The sequence below is a fragment of the Trachurus trachurus genome (genome assembly GCF_905171665.1).
Source record: "Trachurus trachurus genome assembly, chromosome: 17".
Classification (NCBI taxonomy): Eukaryota; Metazoa; Chordata; class Actinopteri; order Carangiformes; family Carangidae; genus Trachurus; species Trachurus trachurus.
Window position 1 is genome coordinate 5,197,707 of NC_139900.1, and position 16,783 is coordinate 5,214,489.

At 41.4% G+C, this 16,783-nt stretch overlaps 1 protein-coding gene across 1 annotated transcript in view; it reads left to right on the top strand.

The window, feature by feature from the left end:
- Positions 1 to 16,507, top strand: part of LOC311001066 (vasoactive intestinal polypeptide receptor 2-like) — a gene marked incomplete at both ends in the record, with an annotated part of 80,632 nt that extends 64,125 nt beyond the window's left edge. The window contains 8 exons of the mRNA XM_083992032.1: positions 2,666 to 2,798; positions 4,860 to 5,010; positions 5,807 to 5,867; positions 8,599 to 8,668; positions 11,443 to 11,534; positions 13,397 to 13,526; positions 13,623 to 13,664; positions 16,334 to 16,507. Of these exons, the coding sequence (XP_083848158.1) occupies positions 2,666 to 2,798; positions 4,860 to 5,010; positions 5,807 to 5,867; positions 8,599 to 8,668; positions 11,443 to 11,534; positions 13,397 to 13,526; positions 13,623 to 13,664; positions 16,334 to 16,507 (853 nt within the window). The remainder of the gene's footprint in view (positions 1 to 2,665; positions 2,799 to 4,859; positions 5,011 to 5,806; positions 5,868 to 8,598; positions 8,669 to 11,442; positions 11,535 to 13,396; positions 13,527 to 13,622; positions 13,665 to 16,333) is intronic.
- Positions 16,508 to 16,783: the final 276 nt, after the last annotated feature.

A 16,783-nucleotide genomic window follows, 5' to 3' on the forward strand; every position in this document is an offset into this window, starting at 1 on the left:
TTTGAATTATGTTAATTTGTTTGCTGTTGGGATTAGCTGTAAAAAGCCACGGGAGGTTTGACCACAGCAGTGGAACCTTTGAACTTAATGTGGTAAATATGCAGAAACCACATATCTGTGAAAAGATATTTTATTCAAAAGACATGAAAAAATGTTGCTAAGGGCTCATTTAATTCAGCACATTTGAGTCGGAGCAGAAAATAAAAAAAATAATAAAAATCCCGACTTTAAAGTTTTTTTTTCTCTCTTTCTCAGTGTACATGTGTTTGATGATGGTAAATCCTCTTATATTTAAATACAAGCTGCTCGACACCACTTGTATCTTGTATCAAACTTGTACATACTGTATTCATCTTTTCTAGTTTTCTCAGCTCTTATCCCTGAGTGAAGGCTCATTATATCTGCTCTTTAACGAGCACATACAGTACAGTATTTATAACACGCTCCAACCAGTGCCGGAGTCTCCCTGTGGATTTGGAGAAGCGACTGTAAAGAAAAGTTTTTTAGTAGCTTCACTAGAAGCTGAACACATTTATTATAAAGCACGACTCATGCATTTAATGTGGCCCAGAGTGCTTAGAGGTTTTTTCTCAGCTCAGGAAGACAGGGAGGTGCAGCTAAAAGCTCCAGAAGTCTCTGGAGTCACAGGCAAAAAAACAAAAAAAAAGAAGAGAAAGAGAAAGAGAGAGATGCTAAAAAAAACAAAAAAAAGTAACAGGACTGTCTCATTCATCTCAATGAGGCCACAGAGCTGCAGAGCTGAGGAAACATTCAACACAACATGGCCACAACCAAAAATGTAATGTGCATGGTCTGCATTTTGTTTTTATCATTCAGGGAAGTCTTCAGCTCTGCTTGTGTTAATATCAGCTACTGTGATATAATAATAATACATTTTATTTGTAATGCACTTCATATTTAAGCAATCTCAAAGTACTACAGTTCAAACTTTATTAAAAAGAGACACCAGACAGAGTTAATAAAAAAGACAATGAAAAGTGTACTAACATTTTGCAGAGAGCTTTCTTAAACAAATATGTTTTCATTTGTTCGTTTGTCTCTTTTTGAGTTTATCTTTAATGTTAAAACACTGAACAATGACAAAATAAAGATGATGATAATGTGCTGTTGACTCTCAGGAAGAGTCAGTTTGGATAAAAGTTAGATTTTTACTGTGACCAACCAACAGATATTTATCTAATACTGACTGAGTGTTTCGAACACACTCACACACACTGCACATACAGTATGTTGATTAAAAAAACACCTTGGGTCACAGGATTTATACTTTTCCTTCTATTTTTCTTTGGTTGTGTGGTTTGTCACTGTTTTCTCTTAAATTTCTTTTATCTGCACAATCACCTTGTAACTAAGAAAGGTGCAATATGAAAAGAGTCCATTATCATATTATATAGTATGTACATCAGCTGTACAAGTTGTGAGTAACTGTCTCTATTTTCCAAGCTTTAACGTGACGTTAATTCATGGAAGCATTTCAATGAAAACAGTTAACACACAGTTGAAGATCATTAAAGGGATAGTAGCATTTTTTTAAAGTGGGGTTCTATGATCTACAAATAGCCCCTAAGTATACTTTAATTGCAGTAGAAGACTCCCTGCACTCCTCCCGTTAGCAACGCCAGCCCATAGCCCTGCCCAGAGATTTACAACATAAAGTGTTGTGAACAGACCCAATGAAAACAATGAAACTGTGTTTTTTTTTTCAGGTAAAACCTCTTTTAGGCCGCGAAAATAGTCTATTTCTTTGGGTCCATTCACAACAATGTATGTTGTAAATCTCTGGGCAGGGCTATGGGCTGGCGTTTTAATCAATTAAAGTACTTAGGGGCTATTTGTAGATCATACAACCCCACTTTTAAAAAAAAATGCTACTATCCCTTTAAACATCATTAAAATTTAAATTCATTATACGCTCCACAACTGTGAGGTTAAAGGGACAACGAGGAGTTTCTATTCGGTTATAAAAAAGTCTCACGTTAATGTGGATGAATCTCCGCTACCCACACTTGTTAATGGGCCCATTTTCGATAAATATATCGTTCTATCTCTATCGTTATTTTGTTATTATTAGTGGTGGCGGAGATGCTGGTCGAGCCGACCAGCGTTTTTTACTTTCGGTTTCGCAACGAGTCATGAGAATAACGCAGCTGAATCGCCGTTTATGGTGGGAACTACGACGGTATGTGAACCTCTTTGAACCTCTGACTTTAAGTCTTGATGAATGAAAACATGAGTCCGTCTTGCGCCGGGCCAAAAGAATTTTACGGTGCGCGCGGAGGCTCATAAATGTAGTGTGAAAACGCTTCGCTTTTCCAAAACTCCTCGTTGTCCCTTTAAAGGACCCGTGGCACAGTTTGAAACACACTCTTTAATATGCGGGTAAATGCACCAGTATAACCAGCAGAGGGACAAAACCCAGTGTGTTTTACACTGAGGTCAGATTGGGACACCACAGAGAGGAAGAGCTCTGATCTCCTTCATTTGATGAAAAAGTGTTTGGTTTCAGATTTATCCATCATGAGCTTTGTTAGACAAAACATGATGATTAAAATTCAACGATCTAAAAACTTCAACTCCACATGTTTTTTTGTTTCATTTCATTGATGCTAATTACTCTAAAGCTAATCCTCCATCATCTGTGCAGGAAGCTGCACTGCACCAGGAACTACATCCACCTCAACCTCTTCTTCTCCTTCATCCTGAGAGCCGTGGCCGTGCTGGTGAAAGACGACATCCTCTTCAACCGGACCTCGCAGTGCTCCAGCCAGCCGTCACTGGTGAGGTCTCGACCTCTGTCCACACTGATCCCCCTCCGACGAACAAACGAATGAACAGAGCGTGCGAACGAGCGAGCGACACACTCGAGCGTTAACAGCACAACTGTCACAGAGCTGAGGCGGCTCGAGTGTGAAGCTGAAATTGAAAATGTAAATGAGGTTTTTGTGAAGATGAGACGTCACTTTTTTTTTTTCTTATTTGCATGAAAGTTTTGCAAACATCAATCAGCGTCATCAATGTGATAAAAACGGGCAAAAACCATCTGCTGTGACAGCTCATTTACCGACATCACATCTCATCCAGCTGGAGTCACTATAGAGTGGCTAATTCAGGGGAAATGGGAAATTCCTCCACTCATTAAGATTGGCAGTGCACAACGTACCAGAGATGTATCAGCACGGTTATTTCAGAGGCTTCAAAAATAATAATAAAAAAAACACTTTTTTCTTTCACAAAATAAGCAAATATCTCAAAATCAGCAGAATACATTAAATAATCATTAAAATGTGGGTTAGGAGCTCTAGTCACAGCAGAGGAGATTAAAATAATATAAAAAAGGTCTAAACATCTGCAGGATGGGTGGTCAGTGTGTTCAAAACAATCAACTATGAACATGTTACTGTACGTTCACACCAAAAGCTTCCAAAGCGTCAAAAAGCTGTCTTATCTGTAGTGCATCCTCGGGTGACTTTGCCTCTTTGGAAGCTTTTGGAACGCACAGTTACATAAGACGAGCTAGGAAGATAATTAGCCACATTAAAGTGCCTGAAACATGCTAATCACAGTATATCTGTACGTTTTGCTATTGTCAATAACAGCTTTTGTTATTTTCATCAAACCCTTAATCAACTCTTTCGTTTTCCTTCAGTTTCACTTCTTTTCTCCCACTAGAAGTTAGCATGCTAACCCATTAGCTCCAGGCTAATCATGCCGCCTCATCATTTTCTGATACCGAGTCACTGTAGCATCCAGTCTGTAGCTGCTCAGAGCACGTTTTACAACCTTCAGCGGCCGAAGCGCTTTACAAGACTTAAACTAATGCTAATGTTAGCTATGTAGCAATTAGCAAACAGCCTACAGAGAGATGGATGGACTCTGTTGTGGTTTAAGAGGCTTTTGTGGACATGTTGATTAAAATATCAGTGGATTCATCCCAACTTTAATTAATCCGACAGCAAATCTCATAATCTTATTTAGAAGTGACGCAGTTCTGTTTGTTTGGAGAGACGAGCTAACAGCTGATGTATCATAGCCAATGTAACAAATCCAGCTGCTTTAATTTGAGAAAAACACAGATTAGATCCTAAAAAATCAGCCTGATAATAATTGAGATATCGGTTCAGAGGGAGGGAGGGTGGGTAACGAGGGGTTAAGACATCAACCTCGATAGTTTTTCTTTCTTTTATCTCCTCCTGACGTCCAATAAAGACTTAACAAAAATCACACAGGACTGAAAATCTCAACAATCATCGGCTCTTGACACTTGACAGCTTTTGTTACGAGCTAAAACTTTTGATGCTCTAAAGCTCTGACATTTGATCCTTTCTCTCTCCTTTTCTTTTTTTTTTTGTTGAACGTTCCTCTCATCTTGAAGTGGAAACGTCTCTGTAATAATTACAGGAATAACTGTCGGGGCGCTCTGACCTTTATTCTCTTATCTGTTCACTGCTTGTATTGTTGTGATCTCTGCAAATTAAAGCTTGTCCTCCCGGTGCACCCACCGACTGCCCTGGTGGAAAAATTAGAGTATATAAAGTGTAACCTATCACAGCGATTAGCATAATTGCCTGATTAATCCAGAGAGAGAGTGTGTGTGAGAGTTTCTGTGTGTGTGTGTGGATATAGGAGTTTGGTTCAACGCTGCAGTTACATACAGCTGTGCAAAGACAAATAATAAGATGTTGAGGAAGTGACTTAAAGGTTAATTTTGTGTCGGTGATAAAGCCGTTACAGAATTTTTGACATTCAACATTCAAACGTTCAGGATTTAGATACCGAGTGAGTCTACAACCTGCTCATTATATCTCTGACCTTTAGCTGCCTTTTGTTCTTGTTCTCAGGTGGGATGTAAAGCCAGCCTGGTCTTCTTCCAGTACTTCATCATGGCCAACTTCTTCTGGCTGCTGGTGGAGGGTCTGTACCTCCACACGCTGCTCGTCGTCATCTTCTCCGAGAACAGACACTTCATCGTCTACATGTTCATCGGCTGGGGTGCGCGGTCGCAGCACTCTGCACACAATTGTCCTATAACCCTAGAACACTAACGTAGGGTGATTTTCACCCGTGAAATTATTGTTTCATAATTTAATTATGTTGCTGTTGTCTGAGTTTCATGGGTCCCTGGGTAGCTTCATACTGCTCAGTGACGTCATTGAAGGTAGGCATGTTACCCTGCTCCCATCCCTAGTTTTTTCAGCAGGCACATGTTCGGGTGGATTTCATCCGACGTTAATGTTTATGTATTCTAAATCTGGCGACCATTTTTGGTGATGCTGAAAATTTTTCTTTCTTCTTTTTACTCCACCAAATAAGGCTCAAATGTTCCACAAGTGGGTGGTCTGAAGGACAAGTCCCCAGCTCCATTAGTTGTTTTTTTTAGGAAGTTTTTGTTAAAAAAGCAAAAAGAAATCACAAATTTTGGACATTTTTTTATAGGGTCCTCCATGATACCTTTTTTTCATTTTGTGAAACATTGTATAGTGGAAAATAAAGGAAGTGTACTTCAATTTTCCATGTATTGTTGTATTTTAATATACTTTGATGAGAATTTTTTTTTATGGGTATATTATATCGGGTAAAAAATACCCGGCGTTAGTGATGATGTTACTATTTTTAATGTTAGTGTTCTAGGGTTAATCAAACACTTGTACACATTCATTTGAAACATGTCTTGTTGTCCAAAACCACATGTTGCAAAAGACGAACACAAACATCTGTTGTGTCAGATCTGAATATAAATCAATAGATGATGATTTAACTATATCATATCGATATCCTCTGTCCACAGGGATCCCCACTGTGTTTGTCTCTGTGTGGGCGATGACGAGGATTTATCTGGAGGACACCGGGTGAGAGATAATCACTCATCAACATGAAAATGTGATTCAGATTTGATATTTGTGGACATATGCATCACATCCTTCGCGTCGCGTTCACTCGCTGAACACCGCGTCCCGTCTTGACATTCTAATTCAAGTTTAATTAATGGATCTCTGAGGAGAGAGCCATGCATTCTGTTCATTATGGGAGCTTCAGTCATAGCGGAGAGTGGCGTACACTGGTATTCAACAGGGACTGCATCTGTTTATATTCCATTAAAGGGATAGTTCACCCAAAATTCAAATTTCACTCATTATCTACTCACCCTCATGACAACTAAGAGCTGTGAGAATTTTCAGAGTCCTCCGTTCCTTCTCTGAGTTACGGGGGGGTCCGTGCAGCAGTATTTGTCCATATAATGGTTGTCAATGGACACCAACTTTCTTCGTCCAAAAAGACACACCAAAAAACATCCAAATACCTCCATGCTGCTCGTATGTAATGTCCCTCTTGTATTGAAGCCCCGACATGAGAAATTGTTCCGAAAAAAATTAAATAAGTCTATATTTTAAGCTTGTTCGTAGCGGAAGCTCCCAGTGTCTCGGTTCACTGCTCTTCCTGTGTCAGTGCCAATCTCGCGTGATTTGCACTACCCGGCGGAAAAATTTCTCATGTCGGGGCTTCAAGACAAGAGGGACATTACAGACGAGCACTATGGAGGTATTTGGATGTTTTTTGGTGTGTCTTTTTGGACAAAGAAAGTTGGTGTCCATTGACAACCATTATATGGACAAATACTGCTGCGCGGACCCCCCCGTAACTCAGAGAAGGAACGGAGGACTCTGAAAATTCTCACAGCTCTTAGTTGACATGAGGGTGAGTAGATAATGAGTGAAATTTGAATTTTGGGTGAACTATCCCTTTAAGTCCTTTTATTACATTTATCGATCAGAGTCCGTCAGTGTGTACAACACCACACCAGCGTCGCTCAGTTTCCAGAAATAATAAGACAAACATCCCGCGTGTCAGAGAGCACTTTATTGGATAATTCAGCCGGTGGGATTTGCATTGAGTCGTCATCGCCGCGGATCAGTTGCACATTATTACAGCTGACACTGCAGCTTATTACTGAGTGAGTCGCACTGAGTGGGCGTGTTGTAAAAAGAAAATGACTCTGCAGCAGAGCAGCAGTGCAGCTGCACAGCGAGAGGAACACGTGGAGAATGTTAATGAAAGTTCACTCCTGACCTTGTCAACACTGGTTTGGCAAAAATAAATAAATAAATAATCGTAACATAAAGTCCAATAAATCACTTTGAAACAGCATCTGCAGATAAAGGCAATGAGGTGCAGTTTAAAGCTCCAGACCGACTCTGAGAAAGGACTATTAAGTGTTTAGGTCTGGTCTGGTCTCCTCTTCTAACGTCCACTGCCACAGTCTCATTAGTACAGTCTCATCAGAAATCCCAAAATACTTTATTTATAGGCTACAGTTTCATTGTACCAAATCCTTATCCTGGTTCAACCAGACTGTAAAAAGAATGGACGTAGCACCCGACGTCACCCATTGGTTTGGGGGAGTCTGTTTTGTGCCGCTACTACGGGGGTTTGAACTGCGCCATCTTGGATTTTAAGTGGAGTCTACTTGCCATATTTGGAAAGGTGTGGCGGTTAGCCAGCTGAGAACCCGCCCTCTGAACTCAAAGCAACCAATTAACGGCCGGTAAACTCTCTGTGAACCTGTCATTCAACGTAATTTATGCACGAATTTGAAGCCTAAACAATACTAAAACCCCCCCACAGTGTTCACGGAGGTGGAAACTATTGGAAGAGACCAAGAAAATAGAATGTACCAGGCTGTAAATATGTTTTTTTAAGCTGTAAAGTCGGCTATTTTCACATGGGGCTCAATTGGAGTTGCTCCCTTCTGGAGCCAGCCCCCAGAGGAAGCCGAGGGGATTGCAGCTTTTTGAACGCGGAAGTGGTCTTCACTTGTAGAACTCACAACTCCCCCCTTGGGTTCAGCTTGTTAGCTCTATGACCCTGCATTATGTTGCTGGAGCTGCCATTCAGTCTGGTCACAGCTTTAGAAGTCAAGGTGGATAGACCACCCAGTCCATAAAACATCCCACTTCATGTCAGGCTTGGTCTTAATTGAGGGAAAAATGTATCAACGTCTATTGTGCTATTACCCCAATGGCCCAAATAGAAGATGATATTTATTTATTTTTAGATGCAGATTTGTGGAGCATCTTTCATAATGAACTGTACGCTGTACCAGACTGAAGAAGAAGCTGAGTTTGACATTGAAGCTCTGAATCAACCAGTTGATCTTCTTCCCATTTCCCACGTTTGGTTGGTTAAAGTAGGATTAACATGTTTCAGCCAATGGTAAAGATTCCTCCTGGAAACCACCTTCAGTTTACAAGGATCTCCAACATGGAGACAATGTATGTGCAAATTCAAACCATGCAAGAGGGTCCAATTATTAACATCTAGGGATCGTCCAGGAGGAGCTGGAGCTCCTGGGTGTTTGGATAAATGGATCCAAGAAGAAGGAGATACTATGAATCTCTGCAAAACACCAAACTCCTTGGTTTGAGGCACCAGATGTTGAAGCGTATAAGACCTGACTCCATTGTTAGAAAACACTGTCGATCAGCTTGCAACCACTTCCACTTTTTCCTGTTCCTGCTGTGTTTATTTATTAAAAAAACATATTTAAACATGTCACTTCATGGTTGTGTCTGGTTCCCTCAGATGCTGGGAGAGAAATGACAACCCCATACCCAACTGGGTGATCAATGGACCGATCGGATTCTCCATTATGGTGGGTTCAGGTTCATTAATTCTCTCTTTGTCTGTCGGAGTTTTGTATGCACGTTGGTTCAAAAAGCATTCAAGCGCATCCAGATCAAAACGATAGACGACGACACAAAGGATACAGATGCCGACGACAAAGTGTCATATTAATTTTACAGCATCAGGCGGAAGGACAATCCCGTGAGAAGACAATATCGACAGAGAAAACTTTTTATTTCCAGAGAACCTATTTCATGGCTTTGTGTTTCTTCATTGATTTGATGTAATTGTAGCTGTCAGACTTTAATATCTCTTCATCTCGTCTTGTTATTTACTTTCTGTGCTGAACATATGGCCTTTGTACACCCGTAAAGATTTTTCATCTCAGCAGCACAATCAACACATCAGACATGTTTTGTCGCCGCAATTGATGTGCAATCAACAAAGCACCGAGTTTTACTTAAGGGGCATTCGGGTGCAATTTTAAAGTTGGTAAATTTCATTTCCAATATTTCCATCTGTCATCTGCTTATTAACGTCTGGTATATTCAAAGAGGATGCACACCTATATTTGACTATAAGGTATTTTTTACCTGTTGAAACACTCGCAGCTCATTAAAGAGTTTTAATTTTAATTCACAACCCTTTCAACTTTAAAACCTTTTAAAAAACACAGTAAATAGTTAAACAGATCTACAGGCATCAGTGAGCATTCGTTTTAGCATCAGTAACGGCGACATAATGTGCTGGCACCCCACGTCTCAAGGTATTAACTTCACAGGATCTCCTGCTGAGTGTATTCCCGCTCTCCCGCTGACTTACGTAAGCCGTTTCAACCTTTAAAGGTCTCAGCAGGGGGTCGCTGCTCTTAAAAGCAGATGAAGGTCTTTACGTGAGAAGTGAGTTTATTTTTTACCGCTGCCAGACGTGTAAATTTAATTTATTACGAAACATATGAGGTGGTGGTGCTCCTCCTAGACTACACATTCAAAAAAAAAGATACTAGCAGTTTTTCATTTGGTATTTTGACTCAGGTTCCAGGTGAGTTACCGTGAAATGAAAAACAGCTCATTATGACGGGCTTCACCAGCGACCCTTCACTTTATCCTCTTTATCCTCTATTTCTAGACTCCTGGTCGCTGAAAGCTCGTCTCAAACGCTGAGTCATGAAGTTACAACACCTGCAGGAAAATACACATCGTTCTAAATCAGTGCTGCGTGATAACGCAAAGTTCAGAGATCCGCCCTAAAACATCTGCATTGGTAGCTAATGCCCCCAAAACCATGTGAGATAATGTCACTAAACTACACTGAACTATTTACACCTGTAGTCATATTGAATTCCCATATAACAACGGTATGTAAATATGATTTTAAAACCGGCCCAGCTCGACCCACCAGCATTCATTCTCAACCTGTAATCAAAACGAACCCAGGGAGCATACGTCAGTCCGACCGCCCAAAAGTGCGACCGCTCAATTCTCTGACTACCCATTAATCTGGGTTATTCTACAGTGTTACGGTTAGGTTTAGGGTTAGGGTTACTTAAGTCGGAGTAATGGGAGGTCAGACTAATGGACGCAAAAATAAAGAAATGTATGGTCGGAGAAATGGGAAGTGGGAGAAATTGGTAGTCGGACAGACGTCATGCGCCCCACGAACCCAGCCAAAAGAAAAGATCAAATCTACTCCACCAACGTGATGAAACTTGAATGAAATACCTTATCAGACTGGATGTGCATGAGAACCGTGTAGAAGCCATTCTTTTTAGTTTACAATATATAATTTTGGCCCGAGTTCAGGTTGGTCTAATTAGTATGCTTATAATGTAGATGTATCAGAGCCCACTCATAATCCCGACATCCGGAATCTCAATGATCTGGCGTCCCGTTGTTCCGAAATGTGATTACCATGACCTCCTGTTATTAACTCTGGTGCAAGTTGTGCATAAGTGACGCACTGGGGTCCAGGTTGTTTGGGGAGCTCTCCGTGGTGCTGACCGACCCCCAGCGGGTTATGGGATGTGGGTTACGGTTAGGGTTAGGGACAATAACGTTGTCTGATATACAACGTGCATGGGCACAGGTTTTCGCTGGTATCATATATGGATGGTTAGGGTTAGGGTTCGAAACACTTATAGATTTTGGAACAACGGGACGTCGGAACAATGCGTTTAATATGGACGGAACGAGATGTTGAAACACTGAGATTTTGGAATAATGGGTAATTTTCGGACTCTTTCGGATGTCGGAATTATGACATGGCACCGATGTACCTTACATAAACATGTGTCCAATCTCAGTCAGGCTGGCCAGTTATGTTGATATTGTACACAAAAGTCTTGGACCACTTTCCAAGAACGGGAGAATAGTCTTTATGAGATATAATTTGACATGAGAAAATAAAAAGGACATAAATTAGCAATAGCATATAGATCTGCATGTAGCATACAGAAGTTAAACATGAGTTATGTATGTTATTTTAATGTGTTATATATTGAAATAACATTTGTCTGTATATTATGTATATTATTACCATGAAAAAAATAAATATGTTTAACAATCATAAATGAATTAACATCATTAATACAGGGATTTTTATTCTATGTGATGCATTCGGATGAAATGTGATGAAAAGAAACCAAAGCTGCAGTATAGAATCAGACTTTTCACTCGACTTATTTAATGAGTTTTTACCTCAAGTGACCAATACATCAAAAATAAAATTACTCCCGTGAGTTTTTTTTTCTTTTTGTCTCCTGTGATAAAGTGTGATCAAGTTTTTCCTCTCCCTGTCCCCCAGGTGAACTTCATCTTTTTCATCAGCATCATCCGGATCCTGGTTCAGAAGCTGAGGTGTCCGGATGTCGGCGGCAACGACCAATCACAATACAGGTATCTGCAGGATTTGATGCGGTCTAAACAGCGTGAAAAACACACCAGGCTTTTTTTTTTTAAGCCTTGTGGATATGCAAAAGTTCAAAGAAGTTCACGGGAAGTCTCAACATTCATGTGTTATTAAGCAAACGGCGCATCAGCTTGGGTCAGTGTGAGCGGCTGCAGATAAGAGAGCCAGCTAAATGCCTCAAAATATAAAATACTGATAATCTGAGACACCCAGAACATTTTTTTTATCCCCTCTGTGTTTGCTGTCTGGAGAGATAAGAGTGACGCTAACACTCATTCAACAAGACAGCGTTTCATGATGCAGCCTTTATGAAGTGGAGGGTGGAGGATGGGGGATGATGGGGTGATGGGGGGGTGGAAACCTTTATGCCTCTATGGAGCAGCACATTCCTGCACAATTCAGCCTCTATTTGAGTCTTTGCCCAGTCAGAGGCGGTGTGTTTAATCTCCAGGCAATTTTACCCTCCAGTGGAAGGAGCTGAGCTGTGCCGAGTTGTCAGGTGCTCTTGTGTTTTTGCGGCCGCGGGAATCCGAGACTCGGGGGTCGAGAGGTGATGAAAAGCTCGGATAAACCCGGTTCGCTCCACCGCCGAAGCTCCCGTTAATGTAAGCAAAGACTCGGTGTCGCTGTGGTGGAGTTGTGGTGTAAGTCTGAGCTGAGTCGACAGCTGGAGAGTGATACTGGGAGAGAGGGAGGGAAGGTTGTACCGTCCTACAACAGCACCACACATGTATCCAGTTTTAAAAAATATCCACTTTCCCACAGCCAAGCAGAAAGTTAGAGAAGCTAAAGAAAAAATATTCAGTCCTTCTTCATAAACTGAGACTCCATCTTTGTTTTCAATCAGGTTGGGTAGGCTTAATTAGTTTCTTGACCCAGGAGAAGATCTAAAAACCATCTCTGTGTAGTTTTCCATTTCCTCTCTCAGCTTCTCTCTGGAGCTCCAGTAACACCAGGTTGGTGTCAGCCAATTAGAAGAGAGGAGGAGGCTCTGAGCCTCTCTTCTGATTGGCTGATTGTTTTCTGTGCGATCCAATACAAACAGAGCAGATTTCAGAATGAAACACTCAGAGAAACCAAATCCTGCAAAGTTGTTGGACTTGGATGGATGGCGTGTCCAGGTGGTGAGGGGGTGGGGCTTTGTTGTGACATCACAAAATGACAGGAAGTCCTGATGGCTGGTTTTAAGGCTCAGTTTCTGAATACAGGCTGTGTGCATTTCTCTGTGGACTGAGGCTTTGATACGTTCACAGTATTAATATAGAACCTAGAGCTGCTTTATAATCATACTACACATGGACATCTACCTTTATACTGTATGGAGCTTTAACACAAACATCTACCTTTATGGAGCTTTAAAATCTTTTTAATCATTCAGAGTGATTTCAAACATTTGGGTTTTTCTAACATCTTTTATCTAGACTGAAAGTCGCTCTCACCTCCAAATGTTAACTTTAATTCATGCATTAGTAAGCTACAATAAAGACCTCATTAAATGGTGGATAGTTTTTGATGCTTTCAGGGCCATAATCAAGATTCAATTTCCAGACTTTTTGATAAAATAATAATCTTTATTCAGTGCCCACTTGCTATGTTTTCACAGCTTTCAACTGCTCCTTACAATCTTCATTAGCAAGATAAGAGTCTGAAAGATGCAATCAGCAAAGCTCAGAGTTGTGATTTTGAACTATTTTAATAAGACGCTTTTGCCGAAATCGAGAATGAACTTTTTTTCCACTCAGACTTCTTTTATATCTCAAGACAACCTGCTGAACCACATAGCACTGAAGTTAAATGATTCTGACAATAAACACAAACACAACACTGTTCATTTGTGTTTTCCTCTCAGGAGATTGGCCAAATCCACTCTGTTGCTGATCCCTCTGTTCGGGATTCACTACGTGGTCTTCGTCTGTCTCAGCGAATCCATCGCAGAAGATTATAAGATATTTTTCGACCTGGCTCTCGGATCCTTTCAGGTGCTGTCTCGTTACTCAGCCACATCTCCATCTCTATTATATCTTTTATTATCGTTGTTCTCTTTGTTAACGTCACTGTGTCGTTGTGTTTCTCAGGGTCTGGTTGTGGCCATCCTCTACTGTTTCCTGAACAGTGAGGTAAGAGCTCTTATGTGAAATGAAATGACATAAATACATGTCGCACATCCATAAATACCAAACATCATTTCCTGTTTACTATTTTTATTTTGGAGAGGCAAAAAAAAAAAGAAAAAGCTTTTAAAATATTCCCATGAATTTGTCTGCACTCGGCTGATAACATGCTTATTTAAAAATGCAAAGCTTCATTTCAGTGTTGTCTTTAGTGGAAACATTTGATAAGCAGTGAATTATATTGGCAATTTGTTTTAGTTGGAGCTAAAAAAAAAAAAAATGTGATCTCTGTGTGTGTATGTGTGTGTCCTAATTTTATCATTATGATTTTTTTTTTCTTATTTAAAAAAATTATATTATTCAAATATCCATAACAGCATTGCCAACACAGCGGATGACAGGCCATAATATTTGTTTAAACACCAGGAAACTTTATCCTCCTATCAGTTCTAATAAATCTCATTATCCTCATTTGACCAGATGAACCTGATGAAACAAGTAAAAACAGAAAGCCACACAAAAACTCTTCCCTGTCTGTCTCACTCTACACATAGACAGAACTTTAGGTTGATTTAAATGTGCTTTATAAATAAATGATGAGTTTAATTTCATTGGTTGTTATGTGTCAAACTTGCACAGAGTTTGCAGGTTTACACGTCCTCATGTACATATAAAGCTGCAATATATCGTAACCGATCTCAGAACTTAACTGTTGTCCTCCTGGGTCAAGGAAGGAAGGAATGACGAAGGGAAAGAAGTAAGGAAGGACAAATGGAAAGATGGGAGGAAAGAAGGAAGGGAAAACGGAAGGAAAGATAGAAGGAGGGAGGGAACAGATTGGGTCAATTGGGTCAAAAAGGAAGGAAGAAGTAAGGATGAAGGGAAGGAAGTTAAGGGAGGGAAAAAGGACTGTGGGAAAGAAGGAAAGGAAAAAGGAAGGAAAGAAAGATGGAGGGAGGGAACAGATTGGGTCAATTGGGTCAAAAAGTAAGGAAGAAGTAAGGACGAAGGGAAGGAAGTTAAGGAAGGGAAAAAGGATTGTGGAAAGAAGGAAGGGGAAAAGGGAAGGAAAGAAAGATGGAGGGAGGGAACAGATTTGTTCAAGGAAGGAAGAAGGGAAAGAAGGAAGGAAAGAAAGATAGAGGTATAGGGAACAGATCAGGTCAATTGGATCAAAAGAGGAAGGAAGAAGAAGTAAGGATGAAGGGAAGGAAGGAAGGAGAGAAGGAAGGGAAAAAGGAGCTTGGTGGTTCTGGTATCTGATCAGGATCCCGCTGGAGGGATTATAGATCCCATCTGTCCTGGGAACGTCGATCCCCGGGAGGAGATGGACTTCTGCAGCATCCTGCTCAGCCTGCTGCCACGGCAACATGACCCCGGGTGAATGGAGGATTATGGATGGATGGATGGATGGATGGATGGATGGATGGATGGGTGGACGGATGGATGGATGGATGGATGGATGGATGGATGGATGGATGGATGGATGGATGGATGGATGGATGGATGGATGGACTGATGGATGGGCGGACGGACGGATGGATGGATGGACGGACGGATGGACGGACTGATGGATGGATGGATGGATGGATGGATGGACTGATGGATCGATGGACGGACGGATGGACGGACTGATGGATGGATGGATGGATGGATGGATGAATAGATGGATGGACGGACGGATGGATGGACGGACTGATGGATGGACGGACTGATGGATCGATGGATGGATGGATGGATGGACTGATGGATCGATGGACGGACTGATGGACGGACGGATGGATGGATGGACTGATGGATGGGCGGACGGACGGATGGATGGATGGATGGACGGACGGAAGGACGGACGGACTGACGGATGGATGGATGGACGGATGGACGGATGGATGGAGTTATTGCTGATCAACCACTAAATATCCTTTGATTGTTCAGGTTTTATCGCTGGAACAACAGATACAAAGTACGAGTCGATACCTTGCTGCCACCACAAGAGGGCAGTAAATTGCACAATGATCTTCTATGGGCCAGAAAGCTGTTCTGGGATCAGATGCAAGGCGACTTCTCTGTCGATCCAATAGAAGACCAACCAATCCAATCTGCTTAGTTATGACTTTGTATCATAACTCAAAATAAAGCAGAGACATTAAACACATCGTCCGCTGCCAAAGAATATAAAACATTTTATTTACTGAGGTTTTAAAACAGTCAGAGAGTCAGAGTCATTTTTATTGTCCCACAACAGGAAATCTGTTTGGCAGTGTAGGGCGACAAATAACAAACAATAACGACATTCCTGTGCCTTTTTCAGGACTTGACCCTCGTAGATGTCAGCCAAAGAAAGCTGCTGAGTGCCAATTATTTTACTTGCTACTTTGACAATGCCTTGCATCCATTTTTTTTTCTGCACTGTTAAGTCACGAGACCAAAAAGAAGGTTAAAATTGATTCAATAAAAAGTGTTTGTGCAAGAAATTGAGTCTAATTTGCAGGCCCTTTTTACAGATGGCAGATATGTTGAGGATGTGGCTCAAGTCCTTGTCAATGACCGTGCCCAGATATCTTGTAGCTCTCTACCGTTTCCACTTGGGAACCATTGATGGTAATGGGGGGGGGGGATTAGAGAGAGAAGTTACTCTCCTCATATCTGTCCGTCTGTTTGTGTCCGTGTTGTTGCAGGTTCAGGGCGAGCTGAAGAGGAAGTGGCGCAGCATGTACCTGAACTGCCGTCTGGGCAGAGATCATCACTTCAGCGGCACCTTCGCCTCCCGGAACGGCTCCGAGCACATGGTGCAGTCTCACCGCAACTCACGCACCCAATCCATCCTGCAGTCAGAGACCACAGTGCTGTGAGGGCTGGGGGCTGGGTGTACATGCAGTCTCCAAGTTCACCACCAAGGGGTTGAATAGTTTAACAAAGTGATTTTAGAGGAATAGGTCACTCAAAATTGAAATTTCACTCATTATCTACTCACCCTCATGTCGACTAAGGGCTGGGAGAAGTTTCAGAGTTATCCGCGGCTTCTCTGAGTTACAGCGGGGCTCCGTGCAGCACTGCATGTCCATATGGCGGTTGCGAACGGGGCTCACTTTTCTTCGTCCAAAAAGACACACCAAAAAACGTGTGTA